Genomic DNA, 26,103 nt, shown 5'->3' with positions numbered 1-26,103 from the left:
ATGTTGCTAGGTGGTTGCTTGGTAACGTGATGGCGTCATAATATATGATGTATAATTCAACTTCTGTGGAAACAAAATAGATGTAGCTGTTGTTAAATTAAAACGATATCATGCTTTTACAAGGTGTTAATAGTTTCATAAAATAAACAAATGGTCCCATTTAGCCTGTTGTTAGGTGGCTACTAGGCAACAAGATGATATCATAATATCTGACATAGATGAGAACCTTGAGGGAAGACGTACCTGTGTGCCAATCTCGAATGCTTAACTCCTGATTCAAACAAACAAACAAACAGAGACTTTGTGGTGATAATGGGGCTTTACTCGGCTATGTGAGCATGCAGCTCAGACTGGAAATGTTCCCAGCCACTAATATAGACATTTCTCACAGCGGTCACTTTGATTTGTCAGGTGTAACTAATAATGTTATGTGATGGCTCCATTCCATTTAGGTGGCCCAGTAAGCCATGACGGTGAGCCAACAAGCACAACAGAAGAGGCCTGGGCTTGGCACCAGAGCAGTTAGATCTCACGCGGCCATCGTTAATGTTATTAACCACACCTGTGTTTGGCTGTGGAAACATCAGTGGAATAACAATGACCACAAAAAATAAAACACTATTCAACTGTTAAAACACAGTTAAATCTGGATAATGATGTTGTTTTTGTATAAAGCAAAAAACACTATATCAGTCTTAATTAGCGAGGCTTGAGGGAACATTTCCTTCGAAACCTCACTGACACCGAGATGGGAGGGAAATGTAATTTGTCGAGGGGGCTTGGTGTGCCAACGAAATGAGCTTGTGCAGATCAGGCTGCTCAGAGCAGTTTGTTGGACCACTTGTGTATAGTGTAGAGCTGTTCCAAGCACGTACCAGCCACACTTGACGTGAAACTTTGACGTAAAATAAATGTGTCTCTCTGCTTTTATCACTCTTGGGCAACGAAGCTATGACTACTATTACCTTGCACCTTGAGTCCAAAACCACTGTGGGGAGTTTTGTGAAGTTGCTGGGCAGTGATGAGCGCCACTCCTGCAAGGCTAAATGGAAACTGGATGCCCAGAGGAGTTAAACAGGATGGGAATGAGGTTTCCTTGAGGATACATTCCTCACAATGAATGCCTTTTGGTCCAAGTGTTTGTTTTTTAAGCACATATTTCTCATAGTTTTACTTGATATGATACATTTGTACTTTAAATTAAACATGCTTTACCCTAGCACTGAACTATTTGTGTATATAAAAAACAACTTGTAAAAAACCCAATGGGAATTATCGTCAGAGTTCTTATTTTATTACTATAAGAAACAATTTTCTGGAAAAAACACTCATGGTATTGTGCAAACACTTTCCAAAGGTGAAGCAGGAGTCAGTGGGCACTTGTGTGTTTGCCTGTAGACAAACAAAAATCTCCTGGAGCTCACAGTATTATCATGAGTCTGGTTTCTTAGTGATCTTCTCTCCAAGGTGCACTACCCATTCACAGGGTTCATACACCTGCCAAGTCCCACTTTAACCCCTGCTTGCAGACCAGTTACATATTGTTCATTAAAACAGTTTGACAGAAATCACATGAGATCATTGTTTCCATTAATTAATTAACCGTGTTATAAGGTATATTTTTGTGATAAGGGCCTTGCTGGCTATGCTGCATAAAAGGCTGAAAACTATTGAAAACTATGCTTTTGGGGGTTTTTTTGTTGTAAAGCACTAAAAATAAAATTATAGTTTTGGTTGCTTACAATTTTGAGACAAATACAGCCTTAAGCAGAGAACTGAAGTTCTCGAATTTGAATAATATCAGCAAAATCACATGGTTATACCAAGGCAAATCACAGACCTCTAATAGGCCCCTACAATCACTACTTTAGTTTAAAGACAGGAGGTTGCATGGTTGTATGTATGTTGGTTGCCCTCGGGAAAACCATTTTTGGAGATTATACTGTCTATTAAAAATGCAATCTATCCATCCATCCTCCCCAAACTGTTCTCACAAAGTTGGGAACTTGAAATGATCAAAAATATAGCATTAGCAAGAAAAGGAGCTTGAACTTATCATCTTAAAGGCTAGTTGTTTGTTTATTGATCACCTTGGCCAACATGTAATATAGAGGAGTAACACTGTAGTGTGTACAGCTCTTTTAGCATGTTAGCAAGGAAAGTCTTGATGGTTAATGAAACAGGCAAGTTGAAAAAGTTGCAAGCTCCACCGTGCGTTGTCCATAATTCTGAGTAACCAGATTTGTGACTTTGTTGTCAGACTCCTGTTGTAGCTAGACTGATGTGTCTGGAAGAAAAAGGAGACAATCAAGAACAAATTAAAGGTTTTTATTTATCTTTATATATTATTGAAGAGACGGCCAAGCCACCTGCAACAAAAAGAAAAACAATAATTACCGGAAGTAGGTCAACCTAAAACACACAAAGGAGTAAGCCACCACAGATACACAGCTCAGCCATAATCACTACAAAGGCTCTCCAGCACTAGAGCGCTTCTCTTCCTCACCTTAAATACTCGCAGACATAATCGTTGAATAGAGTGAGCTGTGCGCATTTTACTGGCTCCACAGGAAATCGGGCAGTACCTGAGACAGGGCAGTGAGCCATACCACACACTCATAGCCACGAGCACAGTGGGCTTGCTACAGCTCTAACACTGTTATTCATATTCTTGTAAGTGAAGTCTCCAGAGAGAGTCACAGAGGGAGTCTCCAGAGGAAGTCATGAGTTTTCATTGGCATTGATGTAGCATATGTCCTTCCTGAGGGGAAAATTAACAGGTGAGTCAGGGACAGTGTTGAACACTATCCCTGACTCACCTGTTACAGCGAGAACTCAGAATTCCCCAAGTCTGACCATGAAACAAATCCACTCAGTAATTCTGGTAATATTTCTCAACTCTGACTTCTTCATTTTAGGCAATTTCCCAAAACAGCCAGCATTAGTGTAAACAGATCTAAATATAAATATTCAAATCTAATCTAGTTCAATAAATACATTGATATTTTTATTTCCAGCTTTGTGAATTGAACAAAATGAGAAAATTTTATTTTTCAATCTCAAGTTGACTTTCTCTTTTCCAATCACTGCATTTATATGAAGTAGATTTAACCTCAAAGTTTGATAACTGAAGCCAATGTGAAAGCTCCTTGTGGTTCATGGTCAGCTGGCAGATGGCTGGCCCTCCCTGAACCTGGTGCTACTGGAAGTTTCTTCCTGTTAAAAGGGAGTTTTTCCTTCCCACTGTCAGCACGGGCTTGGTCATCTGATTATTTGGTGTTTTCTCTCTATTACTGTTTGGTCTTTACCTTAAAATATAAAGAGCCCCAAGATGACCTTTGCTGTGACTTGGTGTTGCTAAATTGAATTGAAATGTATTCTTTCTAACGACCAACAGGGGGCGACTCATGTTGTAACAAAAAGTCAGAGTTAATTCAGTGAAAAAAACCAACCTTACCTGTAAACTGATTTATAACCTCATTAAACATCTAGTTGTTGAATTTATGGTCTCATTCACTGGTTTTAAGTCTTGATGTGAATTGTCATGCTGCTCCTTTTGTACAGTATTATCCCATGCAGAGCTAAACAGATTTGTAAATCAGCGAATTGACAAGTGCTGGGTTTCTGCCATATTTCAGCTGCAGTGCTTCAGACCACATTGGCAACATATACATTGTTTGGTGATATATTCAGAAATTGGCCAGATGCTCAATGCTGTTCCCATATCTGACTTGCTGCTCTGTGCAGCTTGACACGGCTTCTGTAACAAAGAAAGTCTGTGCTCATGTTTCTGCAGCACAGAGTGGAGATGTGCTCCTTAGATGCTTCCAAATAAATTTACATCCTAAACATTGTCTTGAGTGGACAACATCAGCTCTGACAACTGAGTTATAGCCAGATCTATGTGTAGATGCCTCTCACCTGTACTACAAGATACTTTAAGGAAATACTTATTCAATTTTTCTCTTAACCAGTTTTTCTTGCATCCCATTACTTGTGATTAATGGAAAAAAAGCTATACTCCACTGCAGTAGATTATAGGCCTTTCATTATCTGTTTAATTCTTCTGGTCCTGCCAAACCAATTGGTGATGTCAAAGAGTCTGAATCCCTCTTACAGTCTGTTCTTCCAAGGTGGAACAAATACACAAAGACAGGTCACAACATGCAAGTCCTATCATATCATACCACCACCTACTTTCACTGTGAACTGGAGTCTAATCAGGATAATCAAGTGAAAACACTTGTGGGAATTGCCTGCAATTTAAAACACGCAGTAATCAAATGGCTTTGTCTTCATGTATCTGAATTATCTTTTTTTTTTTTTATCTTGGCTTTTGTTAGACTTAAAAGAAGGTTTAGCAAAAGATAACTTTCAGTTTCAGAGAATGAACTGATCGTAGTAAACATCTGCCAGAGAAGGTTAAAAGACTTCTCCACTTGGCGAAATTACTCGCAGGATATTTTTTGTAACTCGCTCAGTGTGTAAGGCAAAAGGAAACAAGGGGGAAAAAATGATGGGTCGACCACATCAAAAAGAGATTTAGCTTTTAAGTAGTGACACCAAAATTACCAAGGTGATTACACAGCTGATTCATGCTGCATTCACTGCTTATTTACCAGCATGACACAGAGCACCTGCTCTATGATGAGGCTCACGCAAACAAGCCTTTGAAAATTACCAATACACCAGACTTAATAAAACCAGTTTGTCACGGCCTGGCATTTATGACTGTTAGAGAAACCTCCTTTACCCAAAATAAAACTAAGACCAAAGCCATGGCCTTTGAAAATTTCCTATGTTCAAATCAACACAGAGAACACTTTATTAGGCACACCTGTACAACTTAATGCAATCCTGACAGATCAGCTAATTTCAGGGCCAGCCTGCATCTCTAGATTTGATTACAAGACTGCCCACAATGGCTACACATCTGCAAGCCACTTTGCAAGCCACTTCCACTTGAGCTCCAGCTTTCTGTCTGACTTCATCACTGTGATATCTGTCACTGAGGCTTAGTCTAATGTGTTCAGCCAAGGAGGTCTGAAAAAAAGGTCAAACAAAAAACTGTTTCAAAAAATTACAAAAAAAGCTGTTATAGTTTATTGTTTGTTTCTTTTCTTCTTCTTTTTTAATTATTATGAGTAACTAGCATAACATTGTCACTACAGGCTCACTCTGCCCTTCCTGGAAGCGCACCATGCTTAGTGTAAAACATGTCACAGAGGAGTGCAGCCTTGTTCTCTCCTCTGCATCTTTGTGCAAACAGGACTTCCACCCATGCTTTTTATTACCCCGTGCAGTGGCACCTGTAGAGGCTGAGACATGGACGTATACAGAAGCGAACCAGGACCAGATGCAGCTTGTAAATGTTTGTCTGAGTGTGATACATTCTTCATTGGTCATGCGCTGTCATGTTGTAGGTTTCATGCTGACAGATAAGAAAGGATAACAGGAAGACAAACAGCCTTTATGAACTTAGTTAAGGCGCTGCAAAGAACAACAATAGAAATGAAAATCTCTCCTACCGGCTTTTGTACGTATGCGCCAGTAGAAATGTAAATGAGGTCTGGGTGTTTTAAATTTCGGGGTCTGATTGGTGACTTGTTGGAACAAGTAAAGTGATTTTAATATATTGAATTTCAAACACACAGATCACACCATTTTGTCTCTACTGTAGTTAGTTTGGGTGTGTAATTTCAGTGGCATTAAAGTAAATAATTTGTATGTTTTAGTGTGAGATTACCGTCAGCTGTAGGAGTCGAATAAGCCCTTCATAATTACTTCTTTCTAGTTGCAGAACACTAAAAAAATACAGACAAGCTGATCTCTATTACACTCTATTTCTTCTTTTATTTAACAATGAATTCACTTCAAATGTGTAATGCTGTATGAAGGTAAAACGAAACCCACAGTCTGCATAATAATGGAGCGGTTCGGCTTCTTTTAACCAATTGTTTTGGTTAACTGATGGCACGTGACGATTACTTTACAGTTCATCTCTGATGCTGCTTGCTTTTGTACTGAACCTTTGGTATATGCACAGCTTTTGCAGCAGAGGTGTTTGCAGATACTTTGTGCGCTAGCTTTTGGTTTCGATGTAATGACAATAAATAAGTAAATAAAACCTGGGTGTATTTTCTGTACTGGGCATTGCATCGCCACAGTTTGCAAAACTTGGCAGGAAGAAGTTAATATAATCTTGAGGAATGGCTGAAACTGTGGCGGTAACACCCATGTGTTTGTTACTTCTTACAATTACATGTATTTCTTTAACCCTCTGAGATCGAAGTCATCACTGGTGGTAACCCTAACCGTACATTAACCCTTTGTTAGGAGAAAGGCAAAGTTTTTGCCGTGTGTCTGTCAGACTGGTTATTATCTTTGTCCCCAGATTGCAAAGACTTTGGAGAACTGTTTAACAAAAACAAAAAGTACATAGTGTGATTGTATGCAGTTAAGGTTGGGATTATTACTGATGATGTCTTGGACATCAAAGGGTTTAAAGGCATTCTCTCTGAGGTAGGAAGACTACCACCAGAGGGCAACACTACAGGCTGTTGTGTTTGCTGAACTTTTAACCATTCACTGGAACTTCTTAGTTCTGTTTTGATGGCAGGCGATTCTGCATCTAGTGAATTGGTGCAGTGACATCTGAGGAGTGTGTGAGTACTCACATGTCACTGAAGGTAGAAGAAATAACAGATATTCACTGGGAGGGAAATTCAGGGATGAAGGGACAGACCCCGCCATTCTGAAGCAGACAGTATGTAGAAGATGTAAGTTGTTTATAATAGAATGAAAGTGAAGTCATTGTTGTGTCTGTTCAGCAGAGCTCATCCAGACTGTCCCCCCTTTCAGCTATAAAATCCAAAAGTTGTCTATGTCTGTAGGTGTTTATCCAAAACACTTTGCACGCTGACATGTTAGATCTCAGCTGGAATGTATTTACTCAGCAAAGGAAGTCATCTAATAAGAGGGTGTAGCTGCCTGTCTGTCTGTCAGCTTCTCTCTGAGAAAACAAAACATTAATAAATAAATAAGGAAAACAGTCTGGGCCCTATACTCCCACTCGGTCTCCTCTGTTTTATCATACTCGTATCCAACTGCCTTATGGGGCCAGAGCCGTGCTGCAGAGTGCGCGCTCCAACGTGCTATACTGCAATCAAAAACACCTGGCCTCGGGGCTTGGAATGGTCACAACATCACAGCATATAAACGAGCCAACTACTCCATATAGAGGCCCCATAATTGTTGGACTGAAGAGGATTTCGTGTGTGTGTGTGTGTGTGTGTGTGTGTGTGTGTGTGTGTGTGTGTGTGTGTGTGTGTGTTTTAGTGCATAATTTTACTATTGTTGTAACACTCGAGAACCAAAGCCAAATTTCACCATCCAGCACAGATTTTATGCACATAATTTTACAAATAAATAGGAACTTCCCAGAGAGCTGTATGACATGCTGTGAGACTCGGCCTAGTATGAGAAATAAATGTTTTCACACCTACAAAATGCATGTATAAGAAATGCTCTGGCATCAACTCTCATCTGAGAGGTTTAGTCATGCACACAAATAAATTTACACTTCTAGTGTTTGCTGGTTCAAATCTCCTCAAATCAAGTGGCATGATTTCACTCGCAGTTTTAAAATAATAATATTATGTTGATGTGCCTGTCGGTTCGCTCTTGTTGTTAGATTGGTGTCACAAACAACACTAGCCAGGAAATGATACCTTAAAACACAGAACTATTTAATTACCACAACTTCTGAGATAATAAGCAGGGCTTCCTGAGTTTCATCAAATATAAGTTAAAGGGGTTGTAAATGAAACAAATGTGAAGCATTGAAGGAAAAAAAACCGAGAGAGGGGGGGAAAAAGTTGGACAAAAGTGCATTGTTGTTGTAACATTAATGGGAATACAAGAATAAGAATTTTCCTCCTCATTATGACCAAGCTGCCGGGCAGGGTCTCTGGTTTCTCCCCCCTGCCGTGCCCTGGCACCCCCGCAGCATCCCCACAGAGACGGCTTCCTTGCCGTGATGAGCTTTTGACAGGCCCCAAAACAGCCTGCTTAATACTGTGCCAGGCCAGACATGGAGCGGCTGGGATGCTGGCAGCTTCTTGGCCCACACTACACATCACGGGCCTCAACCCATTTCACCCCCCCTTTTCCTCCTGCTCTCTCTCCACCCTGTCTTTCTAGTGCCTCAGGATTGTTATGCAAAGCTTTCCAAGCAGAGATTGTGGGAGTGCTTTCAAGTACAGATGTATCCAGATCATATTTGTATAGTCTTCCATTGTAGTGAGAAAAGGAGTTTCAGACTGGGAGCTGGGATCTGGGAAGAAGCTGAGCAGCCAGGTGTACCTGGGACATGCACCACACCTTTGAAACACAAAGACAGACTATCTGGAATCAGATGGTAACCGCTGAGGCTGCTGATCCTCCACTTTGCCTCAGAGATGGGGATTCTGGCTTTACAGTCTTTAGGGAAATAGCTTCCCTGCACTCAGATGGCTATTGATGATAAGATTAAAACCTCCCGAGAAGAAATTAAGCCGCAATGACATACCTTACATCGGCAAAGCTGGCTGTTATTAAAGCTGTATTGTGAAAATGTGATATGAGCATAAAATCATAAATCTGCAACACCGAAGATACACTACTGCCATCCAGTGTTGACCTCTGAGTACTACCTGCACGGAGTTAAAATAAACACACAGTCCATCTGCTACAAGATGTGACTACACAAGGATAACTCATTACAGCTATACCATGCCTTTTCCATTTGTGGTCAGTTTTATGGCTTTTGAACTGTAAACATTGTTCCAAGGTAAAGGAAACACATAATGCTTGTGTTGTGACATTCTTATCTCGCAGAAAGTCCACAGACTGCTTCTCTTACATTAAATCTGGTAGTTAGTTAATTACAGGCAAAAGGATGTAGTGGAAACATAAGAATATAACTCTGCTTTATAATGAAGTTGGCCATGTATATAATAAAACAACAGCACACATGCATTTCATTATGCTGCACCGAACATTAGAAGCACGTCATCTTCCTGAAACTGGAAGAAAATTGAATTAAAGTGATAATTTGCTATCGGTTATACTTGTTTATTCATGATATAGGTGGAGGAGGCTGAGGCAGCTCTTCTCAGAAAGGGATTGCTGTTATTACCAGCAACGTAACGCCAAATGTATCTTATTTGATACATGTGTTATTGTGAGGTTTAGGTTTTGTGACCTCAACGTCATCAAAACCTAAATACATTTATAAATAATTTCTCTTAAACTATGTGCAACAACATTTGAATGTGTGGGGGAACAAAGTAGTTTTTTACTGTCTTAAGAAATAGCTGATGGATAAAAAAAAACATCTCAGTTTTTCTGGTGAATACTGGAAAAAGATGTATCGTTTAATGTATTGATGATAAAGTTTAGTGCAAATTTCTAAGACTGTACCAATATGCAGTAATTGGCTACAAACACCATTATGTACAAACTGGTAATAGTTATACAGAAATGGTGTGTATGGATGGCAAAAAGGTTTTGCAGCATGATTATTATAATACTCCACACCAGCATGTATCGCATCCATAAAAACACCTTGAAATCATCAGGCAACTGAAAATTCAACAGATATGAATGAAATATACTGCAATGCCAGCGACTGCTTGCATGCCAAGCAATCATAATAAATAAACTGTCCTGATTGCATTTATATGCAATGAACTAGCTGTGTCTATTGTATGTTTAAAAAAGAAAGAAAGAAAGAAAACAATCTTAAGAATGTAAAAATCTAATAAATCATTCCCATGACTATGTTTTACGACCCCCACTCGTTTCCAGACACCTCTGTCTTTCTTTTCCCCCCTGCAGTAGAATAACCCACCAGTAGGGGAACATTTTTCTATCCACATTACTGGTGAGACAGCTGCAGGACTCTCTTGAGTGTTACGGCCACATATCACGCTTCCTCAGGCAGCCAGCAGCTATGACACAAACTATGTGCAAGCTTCCTCTCACACACACGTTTCATGGTGAGATAACTGGAGACCTCAGCACCTCTGTGCTGTCAGGAAAGTATTTAATTTCCTCCTTGCCCTGTCAGGAGGACACACACACACACACACACACATAACACAGCACAGTCACACATGCAAGCTTGTTTGGTTCTCATTCACAGCTAATACCATTTGCATATGAAACATCTGTTTAGCTTTAACACTTGAAACAAACACCAATGAGAAGCATTGCCTTCCACATGTTAAGATTGATTAAAACATCCATCTGGTGGCTACCTGATTGGAGGGAGATCACCAAACGTTTTACAATTCCATACAAAATGAATGTTTTTGTCTTCTGTTTTTTCAGTCCAATCCACAACTGCTGAGACACAACACCATGACTGAGAAGCTGTGAGTGGTTTTGAAACATCATGCAATAATGTAAAGCCTCAATATGTGGCTACATAGCATGCCATCTGTGCCTGATGTTATACACAGCACACTTTAGTCCATCTCAGATCAGCCATTGTGTAGAACATCTTCTGTTCGGCCAGCCCCAGTTTGCCCCAGTTTGCATAAAAATGTTATGGTATAAAGTTTGGACATATATAATGAGTGCTTTGAGATTTTAGCTTCATGTGTCAAAGACTTTTCAACATATATGTATATATTTTATTTTATTTTTTAAAAACTGGTCCAGCAGCGTTTAGACATGAATATCTCAAAAATTATTAAAGATAAAAGAAAATCCAGTACGATTTTCAGGCTCTTATCTGCAATGGCTTTTATAATATTTGTCTTCACATATTGCCATAGTGTGCAAGAAAAATGGAGGCCTGAAAGTGAGTTACATGGACCTTTTTGAAAAATAGAAATTAAAATTAAAATCAATCTACTGTTTGACATATGAAGCTAAAATTCCCAAATTTTATACAGTCAAATTATACAGTGAAAAGTTTTCATATAGCTATCTGCAGTTCTGTAAAAAAAAAACAGAAGAAGAAGAAGAAGAAAGAATACCCCATGATTCAGTAGCTTTTAGAACAACTTTTAAAAGAAATAACTTGAATTAATCATTTTCTGTGTAACTTTATCAGTCTCTCACATCATTATGGAGGAATTTTAGCCCAATCTTCCCTACATGTTGCTTCATCTCATTAAGTTTTTTGCCATTCATTTATGCACATCTCTCTAAACGTACCACCAAAGCTTGTCAATCAGGTTGAGGTCTGGACTTTCACTGGGTCATTGCAACACCTTCATTCCTTTCATTTTCAGCCCTTCTGCTGTTTTGCTGCTGTGCTTGGGATCATTGTCCTGTTGCATAATTCAAGGTTTAGCTTTCAGACAGATAGCCTCACGTTTGACTCTAGAATACTTTGATATGCAGACAAGTTCATGGTCAACACAGTGACCTCAAGGAGCCCAAGTGTGGCTGCAAAACAAACCCAAATCATCAGACCTCCACAACTGTCCTTGATAGCTGTTATGAGGTGTTTGTGCTGATATGCTGTTTGTTTTTTTATCAAACGTGGTGCTGTACACTATGGCCAAATATTTCCATTTTGGTCTTGTTTGTCCAAAAGACATGGTTCCAGACGTTTTGTGCTTTTTTTCACATGCAACTTTGCAAACCTACGCCATGCTGCCATGTTATTTTCAGACAGAAGAGGCTTTTTTCTGGCAACTATTCCAAGCAAACCATACTTTTTCAACCTTTTTCTAATTGCACTGTGATTAACTTTAACATTTAACATGCTAAGTGTCAGAAACGTAGCTCTAGGGCTCTTTGGCACTTCCCCTGAGCATTTCCTCATCTGACATTGGGGTTATTTTGCTGGGACTCTTGGGAAGACCACAATGCTCCAGACGGGAAAACTGCAAAAGCTTCTGCAGTTATAGAGGCAATCATGCTCGGTGATGATCAGCTAATGAAGTGCATTTGATTATCAGCACCTGGCAGCTACTTACCCTTTTAATTCCTGTGGCATAAGTAAGGGTGTACTTTGCTTTGTCCTGTGAAAACTCTCTTTGTTCCATGACTGTAACAACACATAAAACATATATGATAATTTTACTCTTAAATAAACAGTTATTTCTTCTGTGTTTATCATTCTTTATGCTGTCTTAATCACAGTTGCTAGGTTACAAAGGAGCTAAAGCTTTGCAGTGGGACAGCACAATGCCGGTTCATGCTGTTGTTCTGCCAACTGTAATACTACTTAAACATTTAGGTGGTAATCAGTTCAGTTCAATTTCATTTATATACCACCAACAGTCACCTCATGGAGCAAGCACTTGGTGGCAGTGGGAAGGAAAAACTCCTTTAAAACAGGAAGACACTTCCAACAGAACCAGGCTCAGAGCCAGTCGGTTGGGGTTTAAATATCAGAAGCTTGCTTCCTCATTCACAGGAAACATGAATGCATTTGTTTCTTTCTCATTCTTTAAGGTTTTACCTTCCTTTTTTAATTGTACATATTGTAATTTATTTGCTATAGGGAAGGTTACAAAACCACAAAGTAATATGGATATGTCCTTTGGTGAGGCTGATTGGCATATATCAGTGGCAAACAGTTGTTCTGAACAAGCAGACCAACATCTCCATCCACCTTTTTGGCAAGCCAGCCATGACGCTTGATTCACTTGATTCAGTTTTGGTGCACTAGATGAGGGAGAGCTGGTTCTAATTGGGATAGGAAGATAGGCTGTAACCTTATCTACAGAAAGCTGCTGTGTGCTGCATTATTTCATCTCCTCGTGTGCCCTGAAAAAATATGACAAAAGCATCAGAGAATGGAAAAAGTATGAGCTCAGACTTCGTAACCTGGCAGATATAATCAAATCATTCTGCTGAGGGCCTAACTCGTGTTTAACGCCAGTCTATACATCATACTGTATATCTAATTTAAGGCCGAGCTGACTGCTCTTTGAAGAAGCAGTTTTGAAATCACATTCCAGTTTCCCCTCCCAAACAGCAAATTATTTCTATTCCCGCAGGACGTGTGATTTCGGACTCGGAGTTGGAGCAAATCACTTGCAGACTACTTCATGAGGAGCTTATTAATCTGAGTCAAGGGGTCTGGGATTCAAGCTGAAGTATAAACAACCTCCTCATCAATGGACAACGTTTAGAAAAAAAAAAAAAGAGACGAGAAGAGAAAAAAAGCTTTGACTATAGAGTGAGCTTGGTTCCACCTCAACAACGTCAACCTACGTGCAGACTCAGGTTTGACGCCAGATACCACAGAGAAAAGCTACGGCAAAAATGTGGCCTGTAATTGGTAACAGTCTCTAAATTTATGTAAGCAAGGTAGGCTGTAATTAATCCCAGCACAATGAGGATCCTCTGTGGAGGAGTGCATATGTCTTTGTTATTGGACATCACCACAGGGCCATTCTGGAGCCCATCAGATACAGTGTCTAAATACATAGCAATCAGATGTGGAAGGGTTTTTTTCCTAAAACATCTCCCACCAATGCCTCAGCAGCAATTACAAAAGGTTATCAAGGGGCATCGACCACCAGTCTCTGACCTACATGAACCCGCCCTCAGTTCCCCTAAAAAGGTGCCTCTGTGCCTTTTTTCCCCCTTTCTTCCTCATTAAAATCCCAGAATCAGACTGTTTAAATTACGATGGTCTGCAGTCCTCACAGCGAGTTGGAAGAAAGATGATGGGAAAGGCAGTTTGGAAAGATGCTGAACGTAGCTGGCACTTCTTATCTGCCACATATTAGCAACGTTGAGAAATGGTGTTTGCCATATTGCATTAGCCCGCTGCCGTCCCATCATCGCCTGCCATTCTCAGCAACAGCATGATCCAAATGCATTCCAGATGTCTCAGCCATCAAGCTTTAATATTTCACTACCCTGCATTAATCTTATCAAGTGTGAGACAGATCCCTGCCTGATAACATCTCACAGCATTTCAGTCTATCAGAGCCTGCAGCTGACCACAGTCTCATTAGAAATTGAAATTTATATCACCTTGCAGATCTCCTTTGCACATAAATTAACTAATGTGCTGGAAGCCTAACAATAAAATAGCTAGGATCTTTTTTTTTAACACTCGGAAAATAGTGAAACCTAATCCGAGTAGAAGGTTGTATTTCAAATGAAAGTGGAGATAAAAATGTCAAGAAAACACCCTTCATCTCACAAATATCAAGATCATGGAAAATACACACTATACACAACTTTTTTTTCCAAACAAAATAAAAAATAATAATAATAATGAAAAAAAGTGGTGTCAAGAAAAGCAAATAAATGTCCAAATTCACTAAAAAAAACCAGTTCCCTCTGTGCTGCATCACATATTCGAGATTCTTGGAATTCTGGGAATGGTGGAGATCCACTGTGGTAGTTTTGAAAGCAAAGTGGTTTGTTGTGAAACAAACAGGCCAGTGTAGCAGGCAGGCTCGCTGTTGAAATATGTGCAGAGTGTGGTTTGGCGTTTTCTTGCTAAAATAAGCAAGAAGTAACCCTGAATGATCTCTTTGCGGTTCTTGATCACAATTTTGTGGTGGAGTTTTACACTTAACATTTGAGCAAAGAGTAATATGACATTTAGTCCCCAGACATTAACTCTCGTAACATCATGAACATTATTCTGAACATTAATGCTTTTTCTGTTCTCGTTATCAGAATGAATATATATTCGCTGGACACTTTGTTAGGTGCACCTTGTTAGTAGCAACCTGGACCCCTTTTCACCTACAGAATTGTTATAACTCTTCGTGGCACAGATTCAACAAGCATCACAAAGTTGAGCACACAGTTGCAGATTTGTCAGCTGGACATCCATGACGAAAATCTCTCGGTCCACCACATCCAAAAGTGCTCTACTGGATTAAGATCTGGTGGCTGTGGAGGTCGGAAGTGACCATAAAGGGGATGGAAATGATCAGCAACGATACTCGGGTAGGTTGTGGTGTTTAAATGATGTTCAGTTGGTACTAAAAGGCCTAAAGTGTGTCACAAAATAGTCCCCACAGCAAAACCACCACCAGCCTGAGTCAATGATACAAGGCAAGATACAGTCATACTTTCAAGTTTACACCAATTCTGACCATACGATCTGAATGCTGCAGTTTTTCCAGTCTTCTATTGCCCTGTTTTGGTGTAACTGTGTGAACTGGAACCTCAGGTTTGTGTTCTTAGCTGACAGGAGTGGCACCTGCTGTGGTCTTCTGCTTCTGTAACCCATCTGCTTCGCGGTTCCATGTGCCTTGCGTTCAGAGATGCTCTTCTGCACACCGTGATTGTAACAAGGGGTTATTTGAGGTACTGTTGCCTTCTTACCAGCTCAAAGCAGTCTCGTGTGTAGTAAAATCCCATCAGATCAGCAATTTCTGAGATACTCAGACCAGCCTGTCTGCAACATTCAAAGTCACTTTAAGTCACATTTCTTCTTCACCCCAATACTCAGATCATCTTGACTATGTCCACAAATTTAAATGCACTGACTTACATTTACATTAAGTAGATGAAAAGGTGTATCACACTGATCACACTACAGCCAATGAAGCTGAGACAGCAATTACACCATGTATAAAATACAAGCAACATACAATTTACTCCATCAGTACCTGTATTTTATTTCACTGACCTGACTTTTAAAATGTTATACTGAAGAGACTACTCAGGTCAGGTTAATTAAATAACGTTTATCTCTTAAATATAATTTTTTCTAGAAAACTGATGCCATGAAAACTGTGAATGTTATTAAAAAAAACAAAAACAACAAACAGGCATTTAGGAAATCACGTGATTTATTTGTTCATGTTACACATTCTGTAACATTGAAGTTTGACATAACTATTTGCAGGCTCACGTCTGCTTCTCCACAAAGCTGTAAACAGTCACCACTGATGAGCTTTAAGTGAATTGAATTATTAAAAATACTAAAAACAGAAACCTCAGCAATCTCAGGATCTGAAAGCCATGATGTCATCAGTCTAAGCATGCTGACAAGAAACACTTTCCCACATGACACATGTTTCAAATTTAGCACTTAAGCGTCGTAGTCAGCGGAAGGTGTTGTTATTCCTGCAGGACGCTGAAACAACTGAACCCACTACAGACTGAATGACAATTAAGTAAGCTAGTTTCTCAACCTGTCATTCAATTTCCTGAGCTGAGTCTGGGATACTGACTATTCCTTCACACCATGCAAAAGACCCTTTTCCTCTCTGAAGAATTGTTGCCCTTGGAGTGAAAATCCTGTCTGATGGGTCCTGATCACAAGGTCCAAAGCCTCTTTCCCTCAGGGCCAAGGTCACACTGGTTTCCCCAGCTGGCCCTCCAGGATCAGTCTTCCTCTGAGGAGAGCTGGGCTCCTTCATCGTGAACCTCTCTGTAGGCAGCCATGGGGCCACCGTCAGGAGTGTAGCTCCCCATAGAGATCTTCAATCCTTCAGACAGTTTCTGGGCTGCCAGCTTGGCCTGCAACTCCTGAAATTAAACACCAGACAGAGAAAAAGCTGACATGAATAGGCTGGTAAACAGAAAACAAGCACATTATTATAAAGCAGCACAGCCACTGCTATTAAACTCTCAACAAAAGTAGGACTGATAATGAGCTCAACCGCCTCCATAAGTTGACAACAGCACACTGTGTGACGTACACGGTCCCTACGCTGCTTGAATGCTGCCCTCTAGAGACGAGAAAGCGTCTCAAGCAGGGCGGCCTTTACCTGAAGATTTCCATCAGAAGAAACAAAGAAATCAATGAACTGATTGTGATAATATTTTAACAGAAGATGAGAGATGGCATTTCCGTTAATGATGCTTTAGGACAATGTGGAAGAACAAATATGTTTTATATGAATTCAAGTTTCAAGCATAGAGGAGTACCTAAGTTTGTCTTATGTAATACTCTTCTTATACTCTCGTTCAGCTTTCTCTAATAATAACTGTTAAAAGGTTTAATTCTTAATTAAACTAAAGCATCCTAAGGGTTCGCTATTAACAGCATCAACGAGCTCTCTGAGACTTCATCCCTTTATAAATACTTATTGCACTAAAGTTTTCTTTTCTGCAGTAGCTACTCAGTTTGGAATCACCAGCATGTCTTTGGACTGAGGCAGGAAGCCAGAGTACTTGGACAGAACCCACGCACGACACAAGAACATGCAATCTCCACAAACCAGCCTTCTTGCTGTGAGGTGACGATGCTAACCCACCATTGTATCAGCTGTCAATAAAAGTCCTGACTTTTTAAAAATAGTGAGAATCAAAGTGTGAGATGCTGATTGAATTTATGGCACAAAGGACAAGAGGATAAACATGATTGTTGTTCAGATAATTACTTAATTTTCTTTTACCAAGTATTAAATAAAATTTATGTCTATTAAAAATGTATTTCTTGTATAAAAGGAGACATTCAGAACAGCTTTGGTTGAACCATATTGCTAAGTGATCTAGTGAGGCACTGGCTGTTTCCACCCAGCCTGTTTAGCCTCCTTAGAAGGGCACTCGGCCTCACTAACCAGCTGCTTCTTGGTTTGCTTCTTCAGCAGTGCAGCTGACTCCTCCAGAGATAGCAGCTGGGCTGGATTGTGATGGAGAGGGGGGAGTCTGGCAGCAGTGATGTCATCCAGGTGTTTTCTGTCCCGCTCCCTCCTGGCTTGCACAGACAGCGGCGATGAGCCTTCAGAGGACTGACTGGGTGACGAGGATCCTGATGGAGAGATGTCACTTCTATGAGGCAGCCTGGAAACACATTAAGGTGCATATTATTTATACTCAGTTAACTTACACAGAGGACAAAAAGGCAGAATGGAAAACTATGTCAAATGTCTTACTGAATAAAATCTGGATTATTGGAGCATTTTTGTTGGAAATGTTCAGAAAGTAGTAAATAAAGTCCACTCACTGATTTGGTTTAAATTTTTGCTTCCTGGGAGCTGCAGACTTCTCTGTTTTTTCCAGGACAGTTATATAGTGAGGCTTCTTTGGTGGTTGCTTTCTGAGAAAGTAATTGTCTCTTGCACTGCTGTTTAATGGCTCTTTGGATACGCTGCTGCCACCAGTAGTAGTTCCAGACAGCGTGACCCTTTCTAGGGCCTCCACAAGGTCACCCTCTTTTGTTTCATCAGAGTTCAGAGAGGCCCCACGAGCCGCCGTTTCCATGGTTTCCACAGCAGTCGCTCCGGAGACAAACGGCTCTCGTTGCTCGTCCAAAGTGTGGTTTTCTTGCACTTGAGCTGAGGCAGGTGAGGTCTCGCTCTCCTGTGCAGCATCACCTGCAGCAGCGTCATGTTGCCTGTTTTGATGCGAGGCTGCTGGTGTGATGGAGGCAGCACGCCGGTGAGCAAAAGCCTGCTGGTACTTGAACTGTAACTCTGTCCTCGCAACAGACACTAGGCTTCGTCTCCTCTCCTCCTCACTGTGGTCATCAATGGCAAGACGCACTTTATCTGAAAAGTCTTTTATCTTTTTCCCTTTGTCAGGTAGCGTCTGCAATAACTTCCTGCAAACAACACAAACGCATCATTGCAAAAAGTATACTTCAAGCAATATTTCAATACACAACGAGAGCAACAATAAATGTCAGACACATACATGTCTGTAACCCCTCCCTGACCCCAAATAAAAGTCTTTCATGCCATGTTTTCCTCTTAATTGTTGATAATGGCAGCCAAAGCTGATACTGATCTACTTCATGGTCCTACTTCCCATACAATCACATTTTTGATAAGAATTATTTTTTTTTAAACATATTATGTTACATTATGTGAACAAAATCCAGGAAAACTTGTCTGGAAATATTATGTGGTGCAAGTGTAACACAGAAAACTACTGATGCACTCCAACAAATTATATATAATTTTTTGAGTAAATTGGCAGAAAGATACAAATGGAGGCAGTATGACGCATCTGATGCAGTGATGAAAACCTAAGGCCAGATTTACCGGCATGTTGCACCAGCACAAGTGGGTTTTGGCATTAAAAAAAAGTATTTAAAAAAAGAGTTTCTTTATCAAGGTGTGAAATATAGGGAGGAGAACATTTAAATAAAGCATATAAATTGATCGAGCAACGCCAGCAACATGTGTTTTACTACTAACTACATATTTGAGGTTTGAAATAAATAAATAAATTTGCACCTTATTCTGAAATGACTGCACCCGTGTTTAGAAAACAGCCCCACATTTGTAAATCACCCATAAAACTGAACACTCCTATTAGTGCCATTTGGCCTCAGTGACTAAATCTGGCAGTGTAAATGTCTAAGTATCCTCAGCAGTTGCGGTTATAGGTTAACTGCATCTGTAAAGGTGTTCCCATATTAGTTAAACAGAAAGAGGATTTCTGTGTTTCTGATGGTATTAATAATAATGGTAGTTTATCGTTTTCAAATGGTCTACTTTTTATTTTTATTTTAGTTAAATACAATGTTTTGTTTTTTTACATCTAGTTTTAGTTAACTATAACAAACTTGCTGGAAAACAGGAAACAGCCGTCAGAAGATGGGTCATAAGTATGGAAATGGTCACTGACAATACCCTGGTAGGCTGCAGAGTTTAAATCATGCTCAACCGGTGCTAGGGTGCCTAAATTGTGTGAAGAAAATGTCCCTGACATCATCATCATTATTGTTACCACAACTAGCTCCCTGAACTGTTCATACAAAGCAGCATGCATCCATACTTTCATGTTTAAGCCAATGTCTGATCGCACCATCTGTTGCAGCAGAAATCGAAACAGGTGTACCTAACAAAGTGGCCGCGAGTGTTTTTTGTTTTTTTTTTACCCCATGTTACAGCAGAGTAGTGTCGCCCGTGCATCGTTTTTTACAAAAGCATTTCATATTTTCACCTGAGCTAAAGCGGACTTATATAAACACGTCGTCAGTAGATCATCTGTCTTAGTTTTAGTGCATATTCCTGAACACATAGAAGTCACTTTACCAAACCGGATCAAAGCTAACGGGATGGCCGTGCGCATAAGTGTCACGCTTCTCTCATACAACCTAAGGGTTAAACTTACTTGTTACTGAGGATCCCTTCTTGTCGGAGTAGCAGTTCCTGTAGTTCTTCTTTACTTAGGTGTCCCAGGTCTCCCACCTCTCCCTGGCGCTCTGTCCACGACGAGGACATCACTGTTAGCTAAAGTAAGCTAACTACAGCCATCCACAAACAGCACGAGCCCGCTTTAAACTTCAACGTAAACACGAAGGTTTACGGTAAATCTAACGGTTGATTGATTCCTTTTTTATTAGAGAGCTTCAGAAAACTCTTTAAGTGACAAATTCACTTCTTCAACACATGACACAACAACATTTCAAAGTGGGACCCTTCTTCTTCTTCTTCTTCTTCTTCCTGTGTGGAAAAAATAGCCCTCTATCGCCCCCACTGTACGGGACACGGTAGCACACCTCTTCCCTGTAAAGACCGTGAAGCTTATTTACTGCCCTCTCCCGGTCAAACGTGGTAACCAGCCTGGATGCAAGAGCTTTCTCTCTTAGCAGTGCGATCAGTACAGACAGTCTGGACTGGGCTGGTGTCTCAGATTTTCCACAGCTGCATTTCCTGTCCGGATGTTTTCCAATCCACTTCTCACTCAGTTCAACTGACAAAGAATGACCCAAACACAGCTGTGTCCTCTCCAGCCTGTGTCAAAGTTCAAAGTCAGTTTTGGTTGCAGCTGTGCCGTTGGAACAAAGTCTCTGCAGACTTTACCTTTAGAGTTCAGACTCTAAGTCAAAGTTTAAAGTTTTCCATTTTTTCCAGAATGCATTATTCCAAGACCTATTTCTCAAGTATCCCAGATCCTGTCAAAAAGAGAAATGCTTCTTTTTTCACGCTTATCTTTGTTAATCAATTGTAATCAAAGTAAACATTAAGTTTTATTTTTTTAGTCCTGTCAAGAGATTCATTCTAAAAGACACTTCTTCAGCTGAGAGTCAGAGAGTAGAAAGACAGGCCTGCAGTTTTTACTTGCAAGGCCGGTCGCAGAGTGCTCACACCAGAGTGGGGGCCCTGTGATGTGCGCTCTGTTCTTGCACTCGTCTTTATTTATACACAGAAAAGTAATACAATAATGAATACATTTGTTCAGTGGAATGTTGATACGTGAGCATGTGCGTATGTGATTGTGTGTGTGTGTTGGAATGTGGGAAGCAGCCCTTTTTCCTGGTAAGAGCTCAGAAATGCTTGTTCAGCTTCTTACTATCGCTGTGGGAAGATTCAGATAAAAATATCAGAACAAGTTTTATAAAGAACAATCAGTTCTAAGTAATAAAAAGGTCATCATGCAGTATTCTATCACATGTACACTTATATCATTAAAAGCTTATACTGACTACTAAGTACAATTTTCCATTGACATTCCCTCCTGTTGTCACTTTTAAGTGAGAGATCAGTATGTAACATCTTGTTGTACATTTTCTGTCACATCATCATTAATCACACAAAGTCTTCATGTTCCAACAGGTCGGGGTCATCATCATCATCATCATTTGTCACGGCTATGTATTCAGCAACAGTGGAAACAATTATGCGGTTAATCATGAGTTTTAGACATGGCAGGATACATGTTACAAAAACACAAAATAAAAGTAAAAATGTTCCAACTCCAATGAGTAGTCTTTTTAGCACCTGTAGTCAGGAGCCAGTGTAAAGCCAAGAAAACCAGACAAGAAAAGTCCAAAACGGTAGTCCAGAGTTTCAATCCTCAGCATGTTTTTTCCGGTTCCCACCCAGGGGAACAATGAATGGAGTACTTTCTGTCCGGTAGTCCATAATTTGAATTCCTCGGGTACGTCGCTCCCCCATATTGGGTCATGTAGTTGAATTTCAGGGAGCATTGATCTTATTTTCCGGCGTACTGTAGAAGTGGTGTTTACTGCGGTCCTCCTGAAAGTGTGGTTTGACAGGAATGTGGGAGCACATGTTCCTGTCCAGCCTGGGGGCAGTATGAAACATGCCCGTTGTCCACATTGCCAGGCCATGCCTTGCACCCAGTATGTGCCATTAGATGGTCCAGTCGTGTTCACAGGGGCACCTTCTCCTCCTCCAGCGGTCCGGTTGCAGTTAGTGGTGTTTCCAAGCGGCCTGTTACCTTTGTTTTGTTTATAGCACATGGAGTGGTTCTTCCCTGGAGTTTGGTCCAAGAACACTGGGAAATGGATGGCTGTATTCCGGTTTGTGACATTGAAGTTGATCCAGAAAAGTTGATCACATGCTCCTTTATCAAGTCCAACGTCTTCAATGGTGATTTTCTTGTGTTGTAACCCTCCATATAGTGTAGGGTGTGTCAACGTGCTGGGCATATAAGAACAGACATAACAGTCTGTATTTTCCGATTCTGCCCTGGTACCAGGCATTATTCATCCAAGGGTGGATGTGGTCTTGTGTCATGTCTCTTAGGTGGGAGTTGTCGTGCATCCATCTTTTCTGTCTGCCTCGTGGTTCAGCTGTTGTCGGCATCAGCTGGGGGCCTGTAAGGGTGAGCATCGTAGTCAAGGTAACCAAGAGGGTCCACCTTCCCATGGCTGCGTACAGGTCCGTCACACCCTACTACTTGGTTACCCTAGAGTTGGTCAATGGCTGGAGGTGGAAGTGCAAGCAATGCTCAATCAGCACTTCATCCTCACCAATGAAGCAACCAAGCGAGGGTGAAACCTTCCCTTACTAGCTGATACTTTGCTGATCACGTCATTTACAAAATGGGTTCCATTATCTGATCTTATCAGAGTAGGAATTCCATATGTTGAAATGAAATGGTTGCATAGACACTTTGCAACTGAGATTGCGTCTGCTTTTTTCATTGGATAGATTTCTGGCCATTTTGAGAAAACATCTATAATTACTAGAGCGTATTTTGAGCCCTCACACTCATTCAATTCAATGAAGTCCATGTGAATTGCATGAAATGGGTGAGGTGGTGTAGGAAAATGTCCTCTTTTTGGTCTTATCAATAAAGGACTACCGTAGTAAACACTTTTACTAACCGCAGGCAGATGGACAGGCGCTCTGCAGGTGGGATTGAGTGCCTGTAGTTGGTGTCTAGGCGGGCGATTCTGGGACCAATGCGGGACAGCAGGTCCTCAAACTGGGCGAGTGAAAGACGGTGATATCGCTGAAATCATCCAGGCGCAGCTTCTGGAGCAAATGGTGAAACTCACCAAACTGCTCACGCGTCTGGAGGACCTGATGGACCCAGGTACGGCGAGGACGTCCTTAACGCCGCTGCTCTGCTCTCCACAGTAAATAGAGAAGGGAGACTCTCTCTTCAAATGCTAGCTCGACAGCTGCCGTCTAGCAAAGATACCTGTCTGGCACAACTTCCTCCCACATTTCCGGTTCACGCGCATCAAAATATGCAATTTTGAGACGCGATGGATTTTTCTTGGACACACGTTGAAGTGCAAATGTGTTCGGTGTGAACACACCGTTAAGTTACCTTGGGTATTGTGTTTTTGGCAGGTCATACATGTTCTCACGTATTCTTTTGCTGAAGTTTCAAAATTTATAGTGTAGAATTGTCGGTTTATTATAAAGACCATCCCTCAGATCATCCCTCCTGTTGAGACATGGCTCAAACCATGGCTCACTAGAGCGGCTGTTTTGTGCAATGATTCGGGAAGAATGGGTTTTCCTGCTATTTTCATTATGTCATCAGTGTCTAGTACTGCTCCGTGTTTCAGCCATTGTTTATGTTCTTTTGGTGGTGCTGCTTTTTGTTCGTCCTGCAGTACAGATAGTGGAATGGTGTGGTTTTCATGAGTTGTTAATAAGACTGTGGTTGCTATGGCTGCTGCTTTTGCAGCTTTGTCAGCAAAATTTCCCTTTGTAATTTCAGAGTCATCCTTCTGATGTGCTGCACATTTGCAAATTGCTAAATGTCGCATCACATAAGGAGTTTCCTCTCATGTAAACAGATGTGTGCCATGATAAAACCTTCCTCCACACACTAGAAATAAGAAACTAATTTCAACCCTTGTCACATCTTATTCACTTATTTTATAATCCAGTCATTTTTCCAAATCTAGTATCAACCAACTAATTTGCATATCAGCTTATAATGCGCTGAGTTGACAGGTCAACAGAAATGCACGTTCAAAATATTATCACAAAAGAGAATTTCCTTCATACAGTAAATTACTTGTGTTGCATCAATGAAACAGAAAACATCTCACAATTTATTGTATTACCAACTAAATTTATTGTCTGATTACTGCTTGGTCATACCAGACTCTGTCTTTATTTTTTCTTCTCTGTTTTCACAAACGTTTCACCTATTGTCAAGCTGAAGAGTTAAATGTCAGCAGTGGATAAATTCAGCATTTGATAACAAAACTCTGTTAAGTTTACCCTGCTTTAACACCAATGAGAGATACAGGCGCATGTATAGTGTGTGCTGTAGTGTAAGCTGTTCTTCATTGCATGTATGTGTGGTAGTACGCTTGCATGCAGGGCCTCTGGGCCTGTCTCACCCAAAAAGGGCATTTTCTTAACAGTTGCCTTCCTCTCGCGTGTGTTAAGAACGGTAAATGTGCTTGTAGCAGTTGTGAGATTATTATGCTGTTATATATTACATTGTACCTGTAATCAAAATGAGTGAATCATGATACTGCTGTAGGCCACATCATACTCCTTGTATAATCAGTATGTAGTTTTAGTTTGCATTATACTTTTGAGTTAAAAGAATGTGAAAATAATTAGATTTATTAGATAGGTTTGTATTATCCTATACTGCTGATTTACTGTGAGTGAGTTACAGTTTCATGACATTTCATACTGCTGAGTTATGAAGAGAATATTGTGTGCAGAGAGTCAGGGCCTTGCTTTTCTGAACAGAGCACATTGCACGGGAGCTTCACCCCCACCTTTGTTGGAAGCAGAAAAACAGGGAGCCAAGGTCATAACTCAGGCTCACTGACAGTTAGAAAGAATGTGAATGCTTAGTTTTGTTATGGCTTCATTTCTCTTGTTTAGTAGCTTTCTGCCTTCACCTGAGAGGCACACCCTCTCAGGTGAAGGCTCTGTCCCTCAAAAGTGAAGCCAAACAGGTGTTGTGAGTCGGGGTGTAAAGGCACTGAGAAAAAAGCGTTTGATAAGTCTATCACTGAGAACCATTGTTCTTTTGGAGTGACTGGATTCAGTATAGTGTGGGGATTCGCTACTACTGGTGGCATCATTTCAGTGATTTCATTTATTGCTCGCAGATCATGCACTAGACGGTATTTTGCAGTATTAGCTTTCTTCACCACTTAAACAAAACATCACTCTTTGTTTTATTATTATTATTATTATTTTAAATTCTCCTTTCTCAAAAACAGAAAATGAAATTGTAGTTGTTCTTGGCTGAGAAACACAAAACCTCCTTGTTTTTTTTTTCAAGACAAGAAACTAAGTTTTAACTTTTCTGCCTTATCACCTAAAACAAAGTAGACAACCCAGCTCTCAGCTGGCTCTGAACTTATCATCATCAAGGTCACATGGTGAGAGCCACTTCAGAAGTCACAGTACTCCTCACTCAAGCAACACGTCAAAAAACAAAAAAACAAAAAACTCAGCACACTACACAGAGAACAACAGCCAAGACACAACTGAAGATGCTGTGCTTCTTTGTTTTCCTTGAACTTTAGAATAAACTTCATCTGCAATAGTAAATCATATGCCTGATCATTATGTGTCACTGTGATCCACAAATTTACTTATTTTTCAACCCAACAAAACAAAAAACAAATTGCTGATGGCATGAACACTTTACACACATGAGTCAGGATGCAAAAAAGGCTGCTGCCAAAAACAGTCACCACTGTCTTGCTGTCCTCATACACTTTGACACATATGAATACACGGACATATCAGTTGTTTTTACTTCTTTCAGCCCTTCATCGCACTAACCTGTAAATTATTCTTTTGTTGTAGCTTTTGTTATATCGGCTCCACATTCCTAATCATGACTGGTGTGTGCAAATATCTTGGCTCATTTTGATTACTCAATGCACAGCCCATTATGCAGTGAATAACTTGAAGCAGCAGCAGTAGCAGACAACTACAAATTGATATTGTGAAGTCTGCACATGCAATCATAAAAAGCCCTAGAATTCACTGTAGACGCACATTCATGCATGTTTAT

At 40.4% G+C, this 26,103-nt stretch overlaps 1 protein-coding gene and 1 pseudogene across 1 annotated transcript; both read right to left on the bottom strand.

The window, feature by feature from the left end:
* Window positions 1-15,761: 15,761 nt before the first annotated feature.
* On the bottom strand, window positions 15,762-20,334 carry polr2m (RNA polymerase II subunit M). The gene is made up of 4 exons (XM_084933377.1): window positions 20,002-20,334; window positions 17,885-18,481; window positions 17,499-17,721; window positions 15,762-16,461 (listed from the first exon to the last, which is right to left on the bottom strand). The coding sequence occupies exons 1-4, from the start codon at window positions 20,109-20,111 to the stop codon at window positions 16,318-16,320; spliced, it is 1,074 nt and encodes a 357-aa protein (XP_084789503.1). The 5' UTR covers window positions 20,112-20,334; the 3' UTR covers window positions 15,762-16,317.
* A 153-nt stretch (window positions 20,335-20,487) lies between these two features.
* On the bottom strand, window positions 20,488-26,081 carry LOC146393711 (uncharacterized; annotated as a pseudogene).
* Window positions 26,082-26,103: the final 22 nt, after the last annotated feature.

Source organism: Perissodus microlepis, chromosome 1 (assembly GCF_051167445.1).
Source record: "Perissodus microlepis isolate ML-2025 ecotype Zambia chromosome 1, ASM5116744v1, whole genome shotgun sequence".
NCBI classification, from domain to species: Eukaryota; Metazoa; Chordata; class Actinopteri; order Cichliformes; family Cichlidae; genus Perissodus; species Perissodus microlepis.
The sequence above is the reverse complement of the archived record's forward strand: the minus strand, read 5'-3'. Positions and strand labels throughout refer to the sequence as shown.

Bases quoted from the DNA above. Each gene is read 5' to 3' on its own strand.
- polr2m (XM_084933377.1), bottom strand. From the start codon at position 20,111: ATGTCCTCGTCGTGGACAGAGCGCCAGGGAGAGGTGGGAGACCTGGGA. The intron at 18,482-20,001 runs GTAAGTTTAACC...TGTTGTTTGCAG, and splicing joins GAAGGGATCCTCAGTAACAA to GAAGTTATTGCAGACGCTAC. The intron at 17,722-17,884 runs GTGAGTGGACTT...ATGTGTTTCCAG, and splicing joins CAAAAATTTAAACCAAATCA to GCTGCCTCATAGAAGTGACA.